This window comes from Rhinoderma darwinii, chromosome 6, assembly GCF_050947455.1.
Source record: "Rhinoderma darwinii isolate aRhiDar2 chromosome 6, aRhiDar2.hap1, whole genome shotgun sequence".
NCBI lineage: Eukaryota > Metazoa > Chordata > Amphibia > Anura > Rhinodermatidae > Rhinoderma > Rhinoderma darwinii.
The window spans coordinates 135,233,418-135,252,425 of record NC_134692.1 but is presented as its reverse complement, the minus strand read 5'-3'; the positions used below and the strand labels follow the sequence as shown (position 1 = coordinate 135,252,425).

The 19,008-nt window shown below is 44.1% G+C and overlaps 1 protein-coding gene across 2 annotated transcripts in view; it reads left to right on the top strand.

Moving 5' to 3' along the window:
* The window catches only part of PRKCB (protein kinase C beta), a 129,709-nt gene that overhangs the window by 35,990 nt on the left and 74,711 nt on the right, over positions 1-19,008 (top strand). For both annotated transcript variants that reach the window (XM_075830515.1, XM_075830514.1), the window contains exon 3: positions 18,103-18,185. In XM_075830515.1, coding sequence (XP_075686630.1) covers positions 18,103-18,185 — 83 coding nt within the window. The remainder of the gene's footprint in view (positions 1-18,102; positions 18,186-19,008) is intronic.

Below are 19,008 nucleotides of genomic sequence, written 5' to 3'. Positions count from 1 at the left end.
GTTCAATGTAGTCCTATCAGTAGACACCACATGATCTACATCTCCAGTGGTCCCCTCTGTGGGGCGCAGGCGCTGAGGTATCATTGGAGGGGCTTGGACTGTCACATTGGGGGGTTTGGGCATCATTTTACGGGGGCTGTGTCTGACACGGTTATAGGGTCCAGTGTATGCAGCAATGAACTCGCCGTGTGATTAGAGCCTTAATATTTTCAGCTGTTTCTTATTTCTGTTTCTGAAAAAGCTGGGTGACCACCATTATGGCCGCCATTACATCATCATCCGGGTTGTCACTCCGCAGCATTTGAGCAGAGGACCTCTTAATGCATAATTAGGAAGATTTCTAACTTGAGATTCCAGAAACTTGTATGGCATTTCACCCAGCTTTCCCAGACACCGCTGTAACTAAGAAACAGCTGAATAGTATTTGACAGAAGAGGACGGGTCAATGACTGATATTATAAGGACATTTCAGAGGGAAAAGCGCAAAGGCCGTGATTAGTCAAGGAGTGGATGGGACATTATATCCCATCATGGACATACAATCTTGCCGGAGAAATGACCCCATTTACTCTTAGGCCCTGTTCACACTGAGTTTTTTTTCAAAATCGCAGCAAAAAACGCCGAAATTTACTCCCATTGATTTCAATGGGAGGTGGAGGAGTTTTATTTTTTATTTATTTTTATTAGTAATTTTTTTTATTTTTTTTACCGCAAGCAAAAAAAAAAAAAAACGCTCGCGGTAAAAAGAAGTGACATGCCTTATCTTGAGGCGTTTTCCGCCTGAAAAACCCCATTGAATTCAATGGGAGACGGAAATAAACACATTTTTGACGCGATTTTCGGCAAAAAAATGCTCGCGGTTGCTCCATCTTTATGTTGAAGAGGTGGCTAAAAAGAAAAGCGTCCAAAAAAATCGCGGCAAAAAACGTGTGTGTGGTGTAAAACCACTTAAATAAACCGGAGCTGATTTTTCCAGGCAGAATTTTCTGCCTGCAAAAAACTCTGTGTGAACATACCCTTAGGTTTCCAATATCTTTGTATGAGAATAAACCAATTTCTGCTGGTTGAGGAGCAACCATTTGTTTTGAGGAACATAAATTTAAGCATGCTACCTCCGTAGAGGATCGGGCTGTATATCGGGCCTTGCTAAGAATAACTCGAGCCATAACTGCACCTCTGTCATTCTGTATCTTGGCACCATCTGGTTGCGTATATCTCTTCACCCACCCCCCTCCTCCTCGCTGCACTCTCACCGCTTCCTCTTATATACAGTAGTAGGGGGCTTGAGTGCTACAGCAACTGAAAAAAGTATTTTCTGTATGTACGCAACGGGAAGGTTTCAGCGCTGCCGGCAGTCTTGCTGCCACCGCCTTGTGTATTGTAGATTCACCTTTCACTGGATGATGAATCAGACCTTTGTTCTGGGTTTGCATATTGGCATCTCTGGCCATCCCACCTTAAAAAAGGGCTTTCCTAGAGTCCTGAATGGCAAATCTGCCCATTATGATTAGACACTTGGTTTTGGATCTGGGTCTTGTAGCAGTAAAATGCTGAGTACTTCCAGGTACCACTGACGACGGCAAAAAAAAAAGAAAATGGGGAAGAGGCAACGGCTGATCACATCCTTCTCCCTGTCTTACGCAAAGCGTGCGCGTTACCAGCGACGGAGACTTGAGAATTGCAAACTAGTTTCCTATTTGATAGTTTTTTTTATTTTTTTGTTTTTGTTTTGGGTTTTTTTAGGAGGTGGGCACCTATGGATGTCAGAAAAAGACCAAACTTATTGGCGATGTGCACCATTATTTTTTAGCCTGATGGATGTTTTAGAATAGTTGAGAGGCTGTGTAAATTAGACAACCCCACTCGGGAACAGGGTAGAAAATTATCCCAATGTTTCGGGATCCTAAATAAGGCTTTATTCACACTAGCGTTACTATACGTTTACACATCTTCCGTCAGAGGAGGAGAGGATCGATACAATAAACGGAAAGCAACTGTTACAAAAGAATTACCATTGATTTCAATGGTAATTATTTTGCATCCGTTGCTTTCCGTTCGCGAGGTTTCCGTTTTTTTAATGGAAACAACCGTTCTGCAGACTGCACATTTGTTTCCTAAGAAAAGCAAAACGGAAACCTAGCGAACGGAAACAAATGGAAAGCAACTGATGCAAAAGAATTACCATTGAAATCAATGGTAATTCTTTTGTAACAGTTGCTTTCCGTTTAATTTATCGATCCTCTCTTCCTCTGACGGAAGAGGTGTAAACGTATAGTAACGCTAGTGTGAACTTCGCCTAAGGTGTATTTACATCAGTCGTTTTTGTTGCTTTTTATTTTTTTTAAAAGGAGTGGTTTTGCCATGATTACGAAAATTGCGTCCAGCCCTCGACAACAATGACGTATTTAAATGTTCTTCGTTAGAGGTGAGAACTATTTCCACTGTCAATGCTTCATTCTCCCTGCTTGCTGTCAGTAAATGGAAACATTCATTGTTTGCGTTCAGAGGCTAAAGGTACAGTCCCACGTATATATGTATATTGAATATCTTTAGTGGTTCAAGGGGTTGTCCAAGTTAAAGAAAAAAAAAAAACAGCGCCACACCTGTACACAGGTTGTATCTGGTATTGCAGCCCAGCTCCATTGAACTAAAGGGCCTGTTGCAATATCATCTAAAACAGGTGGAAAGGTGTGGCACTCTTTTTGGGAGAGCAGCAATTTTTTTTAATCCTGGACAACCTTTTTTTTTTTTTTTTGCCTAAATCTTGAAAAATACATTGCAAGATCTGGGTCTTGAGGATACTCTACTGACCTCACAACGATCACGACCATGATGGTGCTGTCACTTTTTAAAAAGTCTAATAGTGTCATGTCCCATCTCGGGCAGATGGCCATAAAAACCCAAGGACACCCCCTGTATTTCAAGGTTGTCTCTCTAGCAGGTGGTGATAAATTAGTGGATGTCATTAAGGTGCGCGGGCATTATTAGCTCGGGGCTGTATACGGGAGGTGGCGGGGGTCTTCATTGATCTGCATCTGGCTGACCTGCTGATCCTAGCAGCTTGCACAATAGAAGCAATTAGTTTCACAGACGTAATGATAGATGCTTACAAGGTAAATTGAGCGTGCCCATCTCATCCCTGGCCGTGTGTCTAATCTGGCGCTGAGATCGGATCTGATAGGAGGCCGGTGCCGGATCTCATGTTCTACTTGTGTCGCATTCAATGCAACATCTCGGAATCGTTCGCTATCCGGATGCTTGGATTTGATCCAGTTGGCGTAAAAGTTGTTCCTAAACATCGCTGATTTTATTGCCATAATAATGCGATTTTTAAACCCTTGAATGGGGGGAAACAGCGACTACGATGAAAACCGCAAGACATAGGTCTGCATTGTGGTATCCATAGAAACCGTTGTAGGAACTACTGGAACCAGTAGGGTATACACTTCTATAGGCCTCCGCTTCCTATTCTTGTATTTCTCTCACCGGTATACTGGTACTGACGCTCGTTTCTGCATTGCCCCGTCATGTGACATGATTGGACCAGGCTGCTTTCTAACAAAAACAGCGCCACACCTGTCCAGAGGTTGCGTATGGTATTGCAGCTCAACTCACTTCACTCATTCACTTCAGTGAAACTGAGCTGCAATAACAGACACAGCCTATGGACAAGTGTGGCGCTGTTTCTAATCCTGTACATCCCCTTTAAGGAAGAAAGTTCTTGAGGATTTTCTTTGACTACAGTCCAATGAGTCCCATATTGCGTTATATTTTAAGTCCTTCCTCTATTTCGCGAGGGATTGCCCACAAAGTGCTTTAAACATGCCCTTTTTATGCAAATCTGCATAAGCCCCACCTCTTTGCTTGAGGATTCGGTTGCTATTGACAAGTTGCCCGGTAATAGTCTGAAAAGCGAATGACTTTATGGGCACTGTAATGGCTGCCATCAATGGTTAGCACTCAGCATCTGTTACACACATAGGAGACCAAGGTAATCTAAGTGTGATTAAATCACTGTGGGGTGTCATTGCATCTCTGCTGTTCTCCTATGTTAGTAAGAAATAGTATCCGACTACACAGGGTTTGTTTGCAGTCTGTTACCATGGAGACACTTTTTTTTTTTTTTTTTAAATGTCCTTTAAAACCTATCTGTGTCTCCTCCAAGCTTCCTTCTCCATAGAACAATATGTACAATCATTCTTCCTACTTCTTTTTTTTTTTTTTTTCCTTTTTGACAAATTTGTTTTTTTTCTTTATCCTTTATCGCGTTATTCTTCATGTTGCCTAAGTGTAAGGGACCTAAATCAAGCCTGGGTATCATGGGGAGGTGGTCTGTTGTATAGCAGACAGAATATCCGGTTTCCTCTTTAGTACTTGTACCTACGTGTGCTCATATGGTGGTCACCAAGACAGGAAGTGAGCTGGTTGCTAAGCAACCTGAAGTAACATAGGTGTAATACTAATTTGCTTGGTGTGTGCAGTCATTGGGCTATCGTTTTCAGGGTTTGTGGTGTTTTTATTAATCCCTCTTAAGATGCTGCTCTTTAATTGAGGCTGGGGGTAATAGAAGACCTGGGAACGCTAGGGTGCAGCTAGCAGCGAGCGTCGTACACCTCAGTGCATTTTGTCTGCTATTGTACACCCGCCACTCATTAGATCCGTGTCTCAGGTGACTCGAATACTTTTTCCTTGTTTTTTTTCTCCCGTCTAATTTCACGCATGGCCTGCCAACTTAATCCAGAACTAATTAATTCTTTAGCCGTCACAAGAAGTGGCGCGCTCTGTACAGCAACACATGCACACGATCGTCAGGAGAGCTGCAAAGTTTCGCCTCTATCTTGCAGATTTAATTATCTCGATTTAAGGTCATTATTTGTGTAATGACGATCAGTCCAAATGGTCAAGACCCAGTTTTTTGACCGAATTTCCTCCGGTGTTCTTGAGAATGTAATTATTTTCCGGCCTACATTCTATTCTATCATCACATTAAGTGTTTTGTTTTCTAGGAGTTTTAATATTTACATTGCTATAAGGTTGTACGAGATGAGACCAACACAGCTGCCTTATTCTGGAAACAGCACCACTCTCATTTCTAGGTGGGGCCTGGTATTGCAGTTTAGCCCAATTATTTTAAAGCGGATTTGTCACCTCCCCTGACATGTCTGTTTTAGTAAATACTTGTATTCGTCATGAAATAATAGCTCCGGATCATCTTTTCTTATAACTCAAAGTTGTGCTGTTCCTCTGTTGTTCTTCCTAGACATTTTTTTTAATGAACAACTGGGAGCTACCATTCTCCTTGTTAGAGGCGTGTCCCTACAGTCTTACTCTGTCCGCGCTGATTGGTCAGTATCAGTCTGTTTAGGGACACACCTCCAACTGGTAACTCCCAGTTTTCAATTTGTTCATAATTTTCTAGGAGGAATAACAGAGGAACGGCACAACACAGCGTTCTAAGAAAAGATGCTCCAGAATTATTTCATGGGGAATACAAGTAATTACTAAAACGGAGGTGACCGGTCCTCCTGTAAGTGGGCCCGAGCTGCAATACCAAAAACAGCCAATAGACGAGTGGTGTTTTTGGAAGACAAAAAGCATATATTCAATCTCCTGTAACCCCTGTACCCCTTCATTTAGCTACCTCACCCACAGGGGTCCAGGAAGCTGAGATATGAGGGGCTGTTTGAAATTCAGTGGTTACCATGTAAACAACGCTACAAAGAGCAACTAAGATCTGAGCTTCATGGACAACTGTGAGTATGACTGGAGGCTGAGGGCTATTGGGCCAAATGCACACTATGCGTATGACGTGCAGATTTGACAGGCAGATTTTCCTGCGCCAAATCTGCAGCGTTACGCAAAACCAAAGTAAATGAGATTTCAAGTACTCGCACGTAAATTGACCTGCAGGACGTATTTTGAAATCTGCAGCACGTCCATTTATCTTGAATTTCGGCCTGATAATTGTATCTGACAAGTTTATAAAAAAATAAATAGAAAAAATTCACCAAAATCGGCAGCATAAAACCGCACCTATTTCTGCTTCAAGATGTACAAACTGCACATAAAAATGCATCAAAAAAACGCAGAGGTGCGGATTTTACCTGTGGGATTACTTACATTTGTCTGAGGTTTTGATGTGCAGTCTCTACACACAGCCTTAGGTTATGTTCACAGACGGCGGTTGTGCTGTGTAGAGTACGCAGCGTATCCGCCCTGATCCCTACAGAGAATTCCGTATGAAAAACCTCACCAAATTGTGGTGCAGTTTTTTGGGCAGAATGTCCGCTGCGGAAGACAGCGGGTTAAATAAAAATAAAATAAAAGCTTATACTTACCCGTAGTCATGGCGATGCATCCCTCTGATGTCCTGAAGCCCGCCCTCCTTAGATGACGTTTCATCCCGTGCGACGGCTACAGCCTGTGATTGGCTACAGCGGTCACATGAGATGAAACGTCATCCCAGGAGGCCGGCCTGGACGAAGAAGCTGAGATCTGGGTAAGTATTAGTTGGTTTTTTTTGCAGCGGAATCGCAGCTTTTCTGCTGCAAAAAATCCCAACGTCTGCTGTTTGTTGCGCTTTTTACCTTCCCATTGAATTCAATTGAAAAAACCTGCAAAAGAAAAGCCGCAATTACGAAGTATAAATTGACATGCTGCGAATTAAAAAACCGCACCGCATGCCCATTTATATAAATTAATAAATAAATATATGTATATAATTAACTAAACCTCGTTTATAAATAGTATTTTCTTTCTCTGGGTTCTGGAGACTATTTTGCTCCGCTTTGCAGAATCCACTGTCCTTTTATTTCCTCTTTCGTTTTCTTTAAAGAGGTATTACAACTTTCCGCCCAGTCATCGTCCATATCGTACGGTCAAAATTCAGCGCACTTTGCAGCGTCCAGGAAAATTCCTTTAATCCGGTATTAATGGGAACTGGTCGGTACTGGGATTTCTAAATTATTGAACGTTCATAGAATAAAATCCTGTGATTTAGAACAATGTTGTATACTCCAGCCTTGTATTTTGAGTACAACCTACAGTAGTATTAACGAGTAGAATGCCAGAATTACAGTAAAGACTGACACTTGGAGAACAGGGTAGAGGAAGCAGAGGGGAATATGCGCAACCTACACAGCCATGCAGGTTTATATGCCTTTTAGGATATATGGAAAGCTGGTTAGCGACTCCTGTGGGACAATTCGAGGTTGTCACCTTGTACTTACTACTCTCTCAGGAGACCAAAACAACTCAAAAAGTGGCTGACGGAAGAAAATGATTTATTGCTGGAGGAAATGATCGTTCAAATGGATTGACTTGTTATCCTGGGTATAAATCATGTACGCGTGTATCTGGCTTCCGATATTCTCTATTGCGGCCGGCCGCAGTAAAATGGAGGTTTTGTAGAGCAATTTAAAGGTGTCCGTTTACCAGCTGCAATTTGCAGAATGTGTTAGTGTCACATTACCTCCTTGCCTCATAAGATTTCTATTAACGCTTTGTGGAGTGTCTCGTTTCTTCGGAGGACGGCGTTTTAGCGCTCAAGTACATGGCCCTCTTCCATGGAATTTGCGCTGTCCAATTTCTAATGGTTCGACTTTGTGAGAAGACAGGTTCAGCCTTTTCCCTGCACAACGGTGCTCCCCCTCCACCAACCGCGTAGGGAGCTACAACGCGGCTTCTTTCAGGAGAATATTCCTTGCACAGGGGAGCGCTGCTCTGCAGGGAAAAAAGTGTGAGGCAGCCACAGCGATTAACTGGCCTACATTCTAAGGATCGCTGTAGTCAAACTGGAAGTGATGGCATGCCCACTTACCAGATGCCATCAAAAACCCTTTAAGGGCGAAGCCGTTTTTTATTTTTTATTTTTTTTTCTTTCCCTCATTTCAATGTTTATAACGTATTTTTATTTTTTATATTGGTTTAGATGTATGTGGCCTCAGGGATTGTGGCCACCCAAGGCTTAAGTGTCTGGAATTTTTAGCTTTCTCCGAACCTGACTGTTGCTCTAGCCATGCGGAGTAATCGGTAAGTCGGAATGCCGCACATTTGGACTCCGCTACTGTAGCTGCATACTTATAGTATAGTTAGGATTCTATCCCTTTTATTGGACATATTTCTCTTCATTCAGTCCCCCCTCTTAAGGCCCCATGCACACGACCGTGCCTGTAATGACGGGCACGGTCGGCCGCGGACAGTCACCCACATTTGCGAGCATTATAAGTATTGGAGCACGGTCCGTAAAGTCCCAAAAATAGGACATGTCCTATTTTTTATGGGTGATTTCTACGACCCGGATGCCTTGCCGTAAATATACGGGAAGGTGTCCGTGGCCAATAGAGAATAATGGGTCCGTACTTTAATCCGCAGTTATGATACGTAATTGTGGAACAAATTTATGGTCATGTGCAAGGGGGCCTTAGAACATGTGAATTCAGGTTGCCCAACAGTTACTGGTGGTGGGACTTAGTGTGACTGGTGTCCTGTTAGAGACAGAACAGTGTGGGGAGGACTCCTGCTGCAGCCAGTTGCCTTACAGCCAGAGACTAGTCTGATCAGAATTTTTTTAAAGGAGAAGAAATCGCTGATACCTATGTATTAAAAGAAAAACCTTCTTTAGGTTATGTTCACACGCTGGGTTTCTCAGGCATTTTTCGGGACGTAAATGCCTGAAAAAAACAAGCTGAACGTACTCCAAACATCTGCCCATTGATTTTCAATGGGAAAAGCTGTGTTCCGTTCAGACAGGGCGTGTTTTTAAGCGGCCGTTTGAAAAAACGGCGCGAAAAAAGTGCATGGCACTTCTTGAGCCGTTTTTCATTCCCTTGAAAACAGCTCCGTATTTTACAGCTGTTTTTACTTTTGCGTGTGAACATCTCCGCAGAAACGGTAGAACTTTGTGCCCTGCTCTCGGTGGCACAGATTCCTACAGATTCTAAGTGCCAGATGTTGTAAATGCCACTTATTGTGATGGTCAAAGATGGCTAAAATACTGGGGTAAATGTTGTTTTATTTTTTCTAGTTTTTTTTCTCGTTTTTCTCAATGGCTCTTTACGTCACGCGTGAAAATTGACTGTAAGTGGAAGTCTTGTCTGCACGTTCACCGCTCAGTCGTACCGGAGTGTTTCAAGCGTAGATACGTTTTGGGAACAAAGGCAGATACCTCTGTAATTACCTATAATCTGCCCGTGAGTCATGAAAATCTCCTGCAATTCAGACACTTTGCAGAGCTGACGTGAGCTGCTATTCCATCCTTTACATGCTGTGGACTGATCTAGTTGAGAGTAGTAGTCCCCGCTAAGATCGGCATCCAATTCCTGCTGTGATGTTATTTATCTACCTACAGCATGACCAGAGCGCAATCTGCACCAAGCTGAGACTGCGCCAGGTTGGAGCCGGATGAATGGAACACGAGACGTTCCGGCACCGCGGGTATCATTGAACAGCGGGTCGCTGCAGTGCTTGGAAAAAGTTGTTTTGCTTACAGAAAGTTTAAGAAAATGCTTTGAAGCCGGTTCTTAAAATCATCTCAAATATATTCTAAAAAAGGTCTGTTAGTTTTTGGGTTTTTTTTTCTGCCGGAACAACGCCACGCTTGTTCATAGGCTGTATCTGGTATTGCAGTGTTCACTTGTATGATGCTGAGCTGCAGTACCAGACACCGTCTATCGACCAGGGTGGCGCTTTCTAAAACTCTATTCGATTCTTGTATATGGTTAGCATTTTAGCTATCCATTAGGTAGCCCCTTAGATTTAGGCATCATGCACATGACCATTTTCGTTTTATGGACCGCAAAACGTGGATCCTAGTGGCTTCCGTGTGCTTTCTTGTTTTCTTTGCGGACCTATATATTGGAATGTGTAAGACTGACCGCAAATACGGGCAAGAATAGGACCTGTTCTATAGTTTGCGGAACACACCGATCTGAAAAAGAAACGGATGTGTGCATGACCTCATAGAAATGAATGGTCCAGTGTGCTATCCGCATACACTAGAGGAATCGGTCGAGCGGATGAGCCCTTAGGGAATGTTCACACAGCTTTTTTTTTTTTTTTACAGGCAGAAAATTCTGTTTGGAAAAATCAGTTCCGGTTTATTTTTAAGTGGTTTTGCACCACACGTGTTTTTTGGCACATTTTTTTTAGGTGGTGGTTTTTGTTTTTTTTTAACCTATTTCTTCAACAGACAGAGAAAATAACCACAAGCTTTTTTTTTTTTTTTCTTTGCCAAAAAACGGGTTTATTACCATCTCCCATTGATTTCAATGGGGTTTTTGAGGTTCCTCAAGATGGGGCACGTCGCTTCTTTTTCCCGCGAGCGTTTTTGTTTTTTTTGTTTTGCTCGTGGGAAAAAAAAACGCCTCCACCTCCCATTGGAATCAATAGGAGGCAATTTCGGATGTTTTCTGGTGCGCTTTTTGCGGCAACAACCGCTGTGAAAAATTCAGTGTGAACAGGGCATTTGACTTTCGATGCTGTGCAGCAATTGATTCCATTAAGGGTCGATGCCTCTGCCAGGAGTGCGGAGAGCCGTCCATTTATAGGGCAGGTGGGCTAGGGTATTGGTACCTCTGTTTTGACCACTCTTGGCGCTTTGGACATGCTGTTCGATGGCCCTGTTTTAAAATGCACTCCTGTCATATTTTGATGCCATAGATCTATGTGAGAAGGTGACATTGGTGGAGTTTGTGCTCTGGGACCACCAGGGCTATAAAGGGTAATCAAACCCTTTTGGCACTGCCCGAACCCCTTTGGGCACCCTAGAGCCCTGGAAACCAGTGGTGGTCACCGATCTGACGTCTCACATGTGTCTATGAGATTATTTTGCCGATCTCTCCCCTTTAAGGCTTTACAACACAAGTAGGAGCTGCAGAGAATAAGCCAAATGTCTCATCCCCGTATATTTTAAGAAACAAAGTGACATTTTCTTTATTCTCAAATGCGTCCCACACGGCGTTGAATGAGATGGTGCGTAAAGACACGTTCTCTATTCACCGCCCACCAGTAAACGCAGCGCCTCGTAGTAATGGTTTGGTTATCTTACTCAGAGCTGGAGACGAGCGGATTATTCTCTGACAGATGCACTTAGCGATGACACGGGTGTGGGGAGAAAACCTCTCAAGCGTTCCTGCGTCAAAACCGAGCTGTCCATTACCCGTGTCACCTGCGCCGCCTTACCGATCATTATTTCACATTACACGTTTAACCATTCCGGAAATGAGGACGGGATATTGTATTCACAGGACAAGTGGAAAGACAGGGACCAAAATGATTGACCCCTTGTGGTAAACTGGAAATTCATCATGGTTCCAATGGGGCATTCCCAACTCGGACCTCCACAGGATATGCCGTAAGTGTCCGATAGTTACGGGTCCCGGCTATTTCCAAGAAGGGGTCACCGGTCCCATCCTGCTTGGTAAAGCGACCACCGCGTCCAGGTGTAGAATGAATAGAGAGGTGGCCGCTCGTGTGCGCAGCTTCTATATACTTCTATGAGAGATACGGGAACACCGTGCAGGGCGGCTGTTCGGAAGTGGTGTGGGTCTGAGTTGGGAGTAACCCTTTAAGGCCCCATGCACACGGCCGTAGTTTTTATCTGTAATTATGGATAATCTGCGGACCCGTTAATTTTTGTAGTCCACGGACACCTTTCCGTATGTTTACGGATACGTTTCCGGGCCGTAGAAATGATCCGCAAAATATTGAACAAGTCCTATTCTTGTCCGCAATTGCCGCACGGACTCGCCTATAGAGGTCTATCGCCGTGTGCAAAATTACAGACTGCTATGGGTATGCATTTGTAGCTGTCCGTAATTTCGAAGCGCTGCTATGCGACTGCTGGGGATTCCCCAAGAAAATGGTTCCTGAGTGATCATGTGACAAGGGGTTGGGTCGTGTTGGTGACATCATTTGTAGCCTCCCTTTTATTTTTTGCGGATCCTTAAATACGGATGCACTACTGACCAGATATGTAGATGACTGCGGATCCGTATTTGCGGTTTGTAAAAAAACACTACGGTCATGTGCATGGGGCCTGATTAAAGTGCACCTGACAATTTTACCGTGTGCATCAGTGATGTCATTGCGTCATAATTTAGGTGCCATATTGGATCCATCTTGACTTATCGTCTTGTGACAAAATCCCATTTTTTGTTCTTTAAAGGGTTTTCCTGGAAAGAGGGACTCGCCAATCTTCCTCTAGGGGACACAAACCCCTTATTCCCTTTGCAGTTGAATGCAGTCCATTGCTCCCTGTTATCAGCCGTTCTGGCCAGGGAGAAGCTGTTGTGTTCTTTAGCAGGATGATTGAGAGTCTCTTGTTCCTTCATTTATTTAGCAGATCTACAGTGCGGAGAACCTCCAGGAACCTTTACATACGTAGCTGTGGGTGCTAATCGCGTCTCCTCTCATATCCGTGCACTATTATCAGCTCCTGATGTCAGATTTCGTGCTCCTTGGAGGAGGAGGGAGAGATTGATCCTATGGGTAGTGATGCGACCCGATCAGATCCTTGTATCTGTGATGTTCCTTGTATCTAGCTGCTCTCTTATTAATGACCCTCGTCCCACTCTGTAGGAATTCTGAGTTAGTAGAAGGGGGGACACAGTTTAGGATCCTCATCTATTAGCCATCTCTGGAGGACCCATTACGTCTATGCATTACATAGACATCTCATTGATTTTAACTATGCACTGTGTAATTCTACTTTTCTCCTGTGGTGGTGCTGCAGGGAAATTGAGCACTTACTGCTGAATTCCCCTCCATTTGAAGGTCGCTGCATCGGGACAGCCTGCAATCTGCTTATTTTCTAGGGACCCTTTTAACAGAGGATTATTCAAAATGAACAACCTCTAAAGAGAACTTAACCCTATAATAAAATATCCCTTATTGATTTGTCCGATCAAAAATAATAATTAAAAAAAATAATTTATCCAGCCATTTCTGAGTTGGATCTGTTTCTGGTAAAGCTTGGTTGCTTATTGAGCTACCAAATTGGTCCTCACCCAGCTTTCCCAGACTCCTGAATGGTATATCTATCCAGTTACTCAAATATATACGAGTGGGATATCCCTGTTTAGGCAGATTTGCCGTTCAGAAGTCTGGGAAAGCTGGCAACAACTTTTAATGCTGACTATATTGGTTGTCATCCAGCTTTCCCAGATACAGATATCCCTAAGAGACCGCTAAATAGATTTTCTCACAAAGTGACAGAGAACGACTCAATGACGTGTATTTATTGGCCCCTAGGAGCAGTCTGCTTTATTAAATGGCGGTCTCGTGGCCTAATCTCCGGTGGCCCATCTTGGGGATCTTCCATCACATCGCTGATTATTGTCTTGGCAGTTGATGGCCAGTTATGCCAATTATCCAATCTTCTCCACGTGCCAGGTGGCCATTTCTTCTTGTAAATTATAGGGCTCTTGTGCCATCACGTCCTTCTCTCCTGGCTGCCCGCATCCCTCATTGTCTGTATGATAACTTTATTATCCAAATAATAATAGGAATTACAAATTAACGGTCTAATTGGACCACCAAATATGCAGCAGCGGCGCCCGGCTTTTGCGCTGGTAATTGGAAGCGGCGCTTTTTACCCGTCCCCCCGTGTATCCGCATTACGCACAGTTCAAGGCTGCCTCATGAATTTCAATCAGGTTTGTTTCAGAACTGCGGAGAAATATCCAAATTCCGGTTCTGATGCTCCGATTCCAATTCTACGGGGAGGATTGGTTTATTTTAGCTTGACTTTTTTTTTCTTTTTTTATTTAGAACGGCAGTGTACGTGTAAAATCCACAAATGTTTGACCGGAACAGTTCATCCTAGGTCCTGTGGGGACCACGAGACCGGTGCCATGTTTAGTCCTATTCAATTAGTCCATGAATGCACAGAACACCTCTATGCTATACCAAGGGTCGGGCTTCAGCTGGAGATAGACACTTTGGTGAAGTAGTCCCGATGTGCCCCCTGTGTACCCTTCTGTTGGCTTCATTTGCGTGGAGCATGCTGTTGTGAGTTCGTCATGCCCAGTGGGCCTTGGTATCTGCCCAGGTTTGCCTGGTGCTGACACTGGGCCGAGCTATACCATTCCGCTATTCACGGACGGGTCTGGGATAAGGAAGGTCGGTGAGCAGCATTTTCAACGCCCGGGGTATGGAGTGTTCTCAGGGCGGCTGTCAATCATAGCCGCTTCCCACGGGTGATCAAGCTGGCACAGCTGCCGTGCCCCCGGTTATATGAATCTCGTATATGTATTCCAGGATGTAGTAAGGGATCCGCTTCAATGGCGTAAATGTAATTCCATCACTTGATCGTATCTTTACCCAGATCATCCGTGAAGGTGCCACCTGCTATTCTATATTTCTAGCTTCAGCGATAACGTTCACATGGACTGATTTAGTATTAAAAAAAAATGTATAAAAAAAATCTGGGAAAGGGGGCAGCGCTGTGACTGGAATGGCGATAGTCAGACAAATGTTACACTGGCAAACCTCTGTGCCGCAGGAATACAAATGCCCTGTAAGGCTGCGGGTATGCGGGGCCCCTCATGCCATGGCCTGGCGCTGGCAGTCATCTGTGCTTTGCACTTGCTGACTTCCATTATACCCTGAAGCTATTTCTGTCTCGTCTGTGTGACTGCCCTCGTGTCTGACATCTTCTCTTCGCTCCCGTTATTTTATTCAGGGATGTCTTTAAATATATATGAGGTCCCTGGAGAGTCCCCGTTTTTAGAATAAAGATTATAATGCAGAGAAGGCTTCATATCTTAAAGGGGCGCTGTGATTTTTTTACATCTAATAACCACACATATAATCTGCTGATCTTGGGGTCTACAGGGGGAGGGGATGACATAGTTTGTTTGCATAAGGCCCTATACATATGTTCTCTATTATACGCTGTATAACTAAATGTATTTGGACCCTCCTCATTATTTATTATTAAAGGGGTTGTCCGGTTTCAGCAAATGTAATATTTTTGGGATTATTTACCGTTATACAATTTTCCAATACACTTTCTGTATTCTTTATGGTTTTCAAAATCTCTGCTTGTTGTCATTCAGAAGGAACAGTCATTGTTTACGTCCAGCGGATACAATTCTGTCCATGGTCATGTGATGGATACACAGGTGCACGGCTCGTTACAGTATCTGAGCTGTGTCTTCTAACGAGCCGTGCACCTGTGTGTCCATCACATGACCATGGACAGAATTGTATCCGCTGGACGTAAACAATGACTTTTCCTTCTGAATGACAACAAGCAGAGATTTTGAAAATCGTGAGAAATGAATACAGAATGTGTATTGGAAAATTGTATAACTATTAATTATACAAAAAATAACATTTGTTTGTGGAAACCGGGGAACCTCCTTTTAAGTTCAGGTCTTTCAGCCGTATCCAGGGCCGCCCTTTTTTGCGGCACAGTGTAAGGGTTAATGGTAGGTCCTCCCTGCTCCTTGAGTGGGGTTCTCTTCTCCTCCAGGTGCAGCGCTGGTACCTGACGCCATTCAGCATCCGAATATTATCTGCGCCGCGCATGCAACGGCTTGATCATGGCGTCAGGACCCAGCGCTGTGCCAGAAGTCTGAGGACCCTACGCTGGAGCAAAGAAGGTAAGTATATAGAGATGGCGGCAAGTGCAGGGACCCCGCTTAAAGAATGGCCCTGGCCACACCTATGGCAAACAGGTCTCCATTGACCAAGTGATATCCCTATCATGATACCTGGGTATGCACACTGCATAGACCTAAAAAAGCATTACCCCCTAGGTCTGTGTTCACATGTCACGGTCAAAATGCAATTTTCGCAAAATCGCCGCAAAAACCAAACAAATTTTTACCGCAACATGTGAGATCCAGCCTAAAATTTCAAGCAAGCTTCAAGCCTAATTATGCAGCAACATGGGATCAGATGAGGAATTATTACATAACTGGACTAGCGGTGACCCAACAATATGGCCGCCATTGCAGATCCTGGTAAGAATCCTATTCTCCCATCTTTTCTAGTTCTGAATGGCAAACCTGCCCTAGTCATCCATCAATATGGTAACCGATGAGGTATCCGTGCGGAATCTGATTTAAGGTTCAGGAATGTAGAAAAGCTGGATGACCACCCCAGTGGGCGCTGTAATTTCGGTCATTTTGGTAATCACCCAGCTTTCCCAGATACAGATAAAACTAAGAAACTTTTCTCTAAGATGTAAATATACAATTTGCCTGCCTACAACTATAACTCGTTGGGTTAATGATTGGCATTGGCAGACGGCCGTTTAGTGGCGCACATCCCAAGATCCCTGAAGAGCTTCTCCACCACCGCGGGCTGCCAGTGCCGGCGGCATGTGATAAAGCTGTAGTCTCCTGTAAGGATGCAATTATTAATCTCCCCATGCAACTTGGGACGTGGCGGCGCGGCTGATGACGCTGCCAGGTGCCCCTGAGAGGCTGGGAGGTGACATGTGGATGTATATTTAATGTTGTGTTCAATTATTAAGTCTGAAATGGAAGCTCAAAGGGTTGCAAGGAAAGGGTGTAACATTATACTAGCGGGGGGCAGCTGACTTCTAAGACGCCTTTTCTTTGTCCGTCATCCCCAAAAAATTAAGAAAATGGCAATGAATTCAGGCAACTGGAGAGTAGCGCCGGAGGGTCAGCTGCAGAGGGCACCTGTCCTATATAGGGGTGGCATTCCCTGCTGTGGACTGGCTGGTCGCTGCCATTATCTATTGTTTATCCCAGGATATTATAACCTCGTTGCAGCAGCTCTAATGGTCGGTGATTCTTAACCATTACTCGAATATTGGACGTCCCATTATTTAAAGTGGTTCTCCGCCATCTACAGTTTGTTATAAGGGTTACTGACCATAAGCTGTTAACAGGGTGCCCCGCTAGACCCCCAGAGATCAGCTGCAATCTGTGAGGGAACCTGGCAGCAAGTGTTCAACTTCCCTGCAGTTCCCCCACAGGAGATTGGAAGTATTACACCATTCTCATTGAAATCAAGGCCTAATCGAGGCCATGCCAGGATTGGAAGTGACCTGTACGACTGCTTGTTGTATCTGGCTTGCACTGTTTATGGGGGCGCACTCCGACACTTCACCAGGGCGCTGAAGCTGTCATAATGTACTGTGACCTATATGTGAGGGCCTGATTTATAGTCCGAATTTGAGGTCTCCCTACCAAGAGTCATTTATAATACTTGGGCGATTATCGGGCAGACAAGGCTTCATATAACACTCGTTGCTGATAATTGCCCTGACATGATGATAATGTATAGGGATGAGTGATTGGAGTAACGACCGCTCCTCCCCATCCATAGCTCCGTGTGACAAGAGCAAACGATCGCCGATCAACGATGTCTCGATCGTTGCTCGCTGCACTGGCCGATTATCGGCCGGTGTAATAGTGCCTGGGCCCCCTCTGGCACCAGGTTACGGGTGTAACTGCAACCTCTACACTCCATATAGCTATGCCTCTGGGGCAGTGGTTTTCTTGTAGGCAGGAAAAATCTGCCTCAAAATTTCTTCAGCAATTTCAAGGCAGATATTGAACTACGAGCGGGTTTGTTTGTTTTTTACGCCTTTTTTTCTTTTCCATGTTTTTCGCTGCGTTTTTGCCCGCGGCCATTGAATCGCATTCAAGGACCGCAGGAAAATAACGAAGCATACAATGAGCACCGCAGGTTTTTTTTTCTGCCTCCCATTGGTTCCAATGAATCTTTATAGGCGGAAACAGCAGCAAGAAAGGACATGCCGCCTCTGCCTCCCATTAAAATCCACGGGGGGGCAACATCAGCCTTTTTTTTTTTTTTTTGCGGTTTGCGCGTCAAAATCGGCACCAAAAAACTCTGCTTGAACTGGTTCGTTCATATCTGCGCTGGGGTTCCGTTTGTGGGTTCCCCTGACGGAAAGATCTGACAGAACCCACGAACGGAACCCCGACGCAGATGTGAACGAAGCTTTAGTTAGGAGCAATGTAGTCCGCCTTTCCTAGCCTGAAATGGCTGATAACAGGGATCAATAGACTGACCTCAATTTAACAGCAAATGCATTTTAACTAGAATGTATGTTTAGTAATCTGACACTTGACATCACTTCTCTTTCTTTTACAGTTTGCTGTTTTGTGGTACACAAGCGCTGCCATGAATTTGTCACGTTCTCCTGTCCTGGTGCTGACAAGGGACCTGCATCTGATGTAAGTAAAAAAAAAACGGGGAAGCGGCGGCTTCATAGTGAAGGCTGTAATGGAGCAGTTGCCAATAGCTGCCAAGCGACAGATTATCAGTCTTTCTGGATTATCGGATTTTGGATTCATTTAACACAACATGAGGCCCGGGGTTTCTGAATCGGATCATCACGTGTATTGCATGAAAATAGTCCAAATTGAACCCGTTCCAAAATGCGAGTAGTCAGAGAGACGGAAAACATCCTGATAGACAGACGCTCCAGCATATGCTCTCACAGTAATCATTACATTTCTATATTAAGCCTGAAAATTGCACATTGCACAACTCCAGCCATGTGACGACGGGTGGGGGATCTCTTAACAGTTGCCGGGGCTTTTGGGATTATTAGAAATGTCAATTTTCCAAAAAAATGGGGCACGTGAGACCTACCCGGGCCCTGGCATGACTCAAGCTTGTGGCCCCAATGCACACGCTTAATAAATGGACAGGGATGATCTACTGCTATATAAATAAAGCCTAATACTTGTAGAAAGAAAAATACAAACTTTCTGATATACTTTGTTTTTCAGTTCCCTGCTTGCTGTCATTGAATTGATACTTTCATTTTTTTTTTTTAGAGGACCTGTCAGCATTCCTGACATGTCTATTTTATTAATTATTTGTATTCTTCATGAAATCACAATTTTGCAATATATTTTCTAAGAATTCGGCATTGTGCCCTTCCTCTGTTATTCCTCCTAGAAACGTATGCATAAATTGACAACTTGGTGTTCCCAGTTGGGGGGGTGTGTCCTTACACTCTGACACTGTCCTATCAGTGATGACCATGCA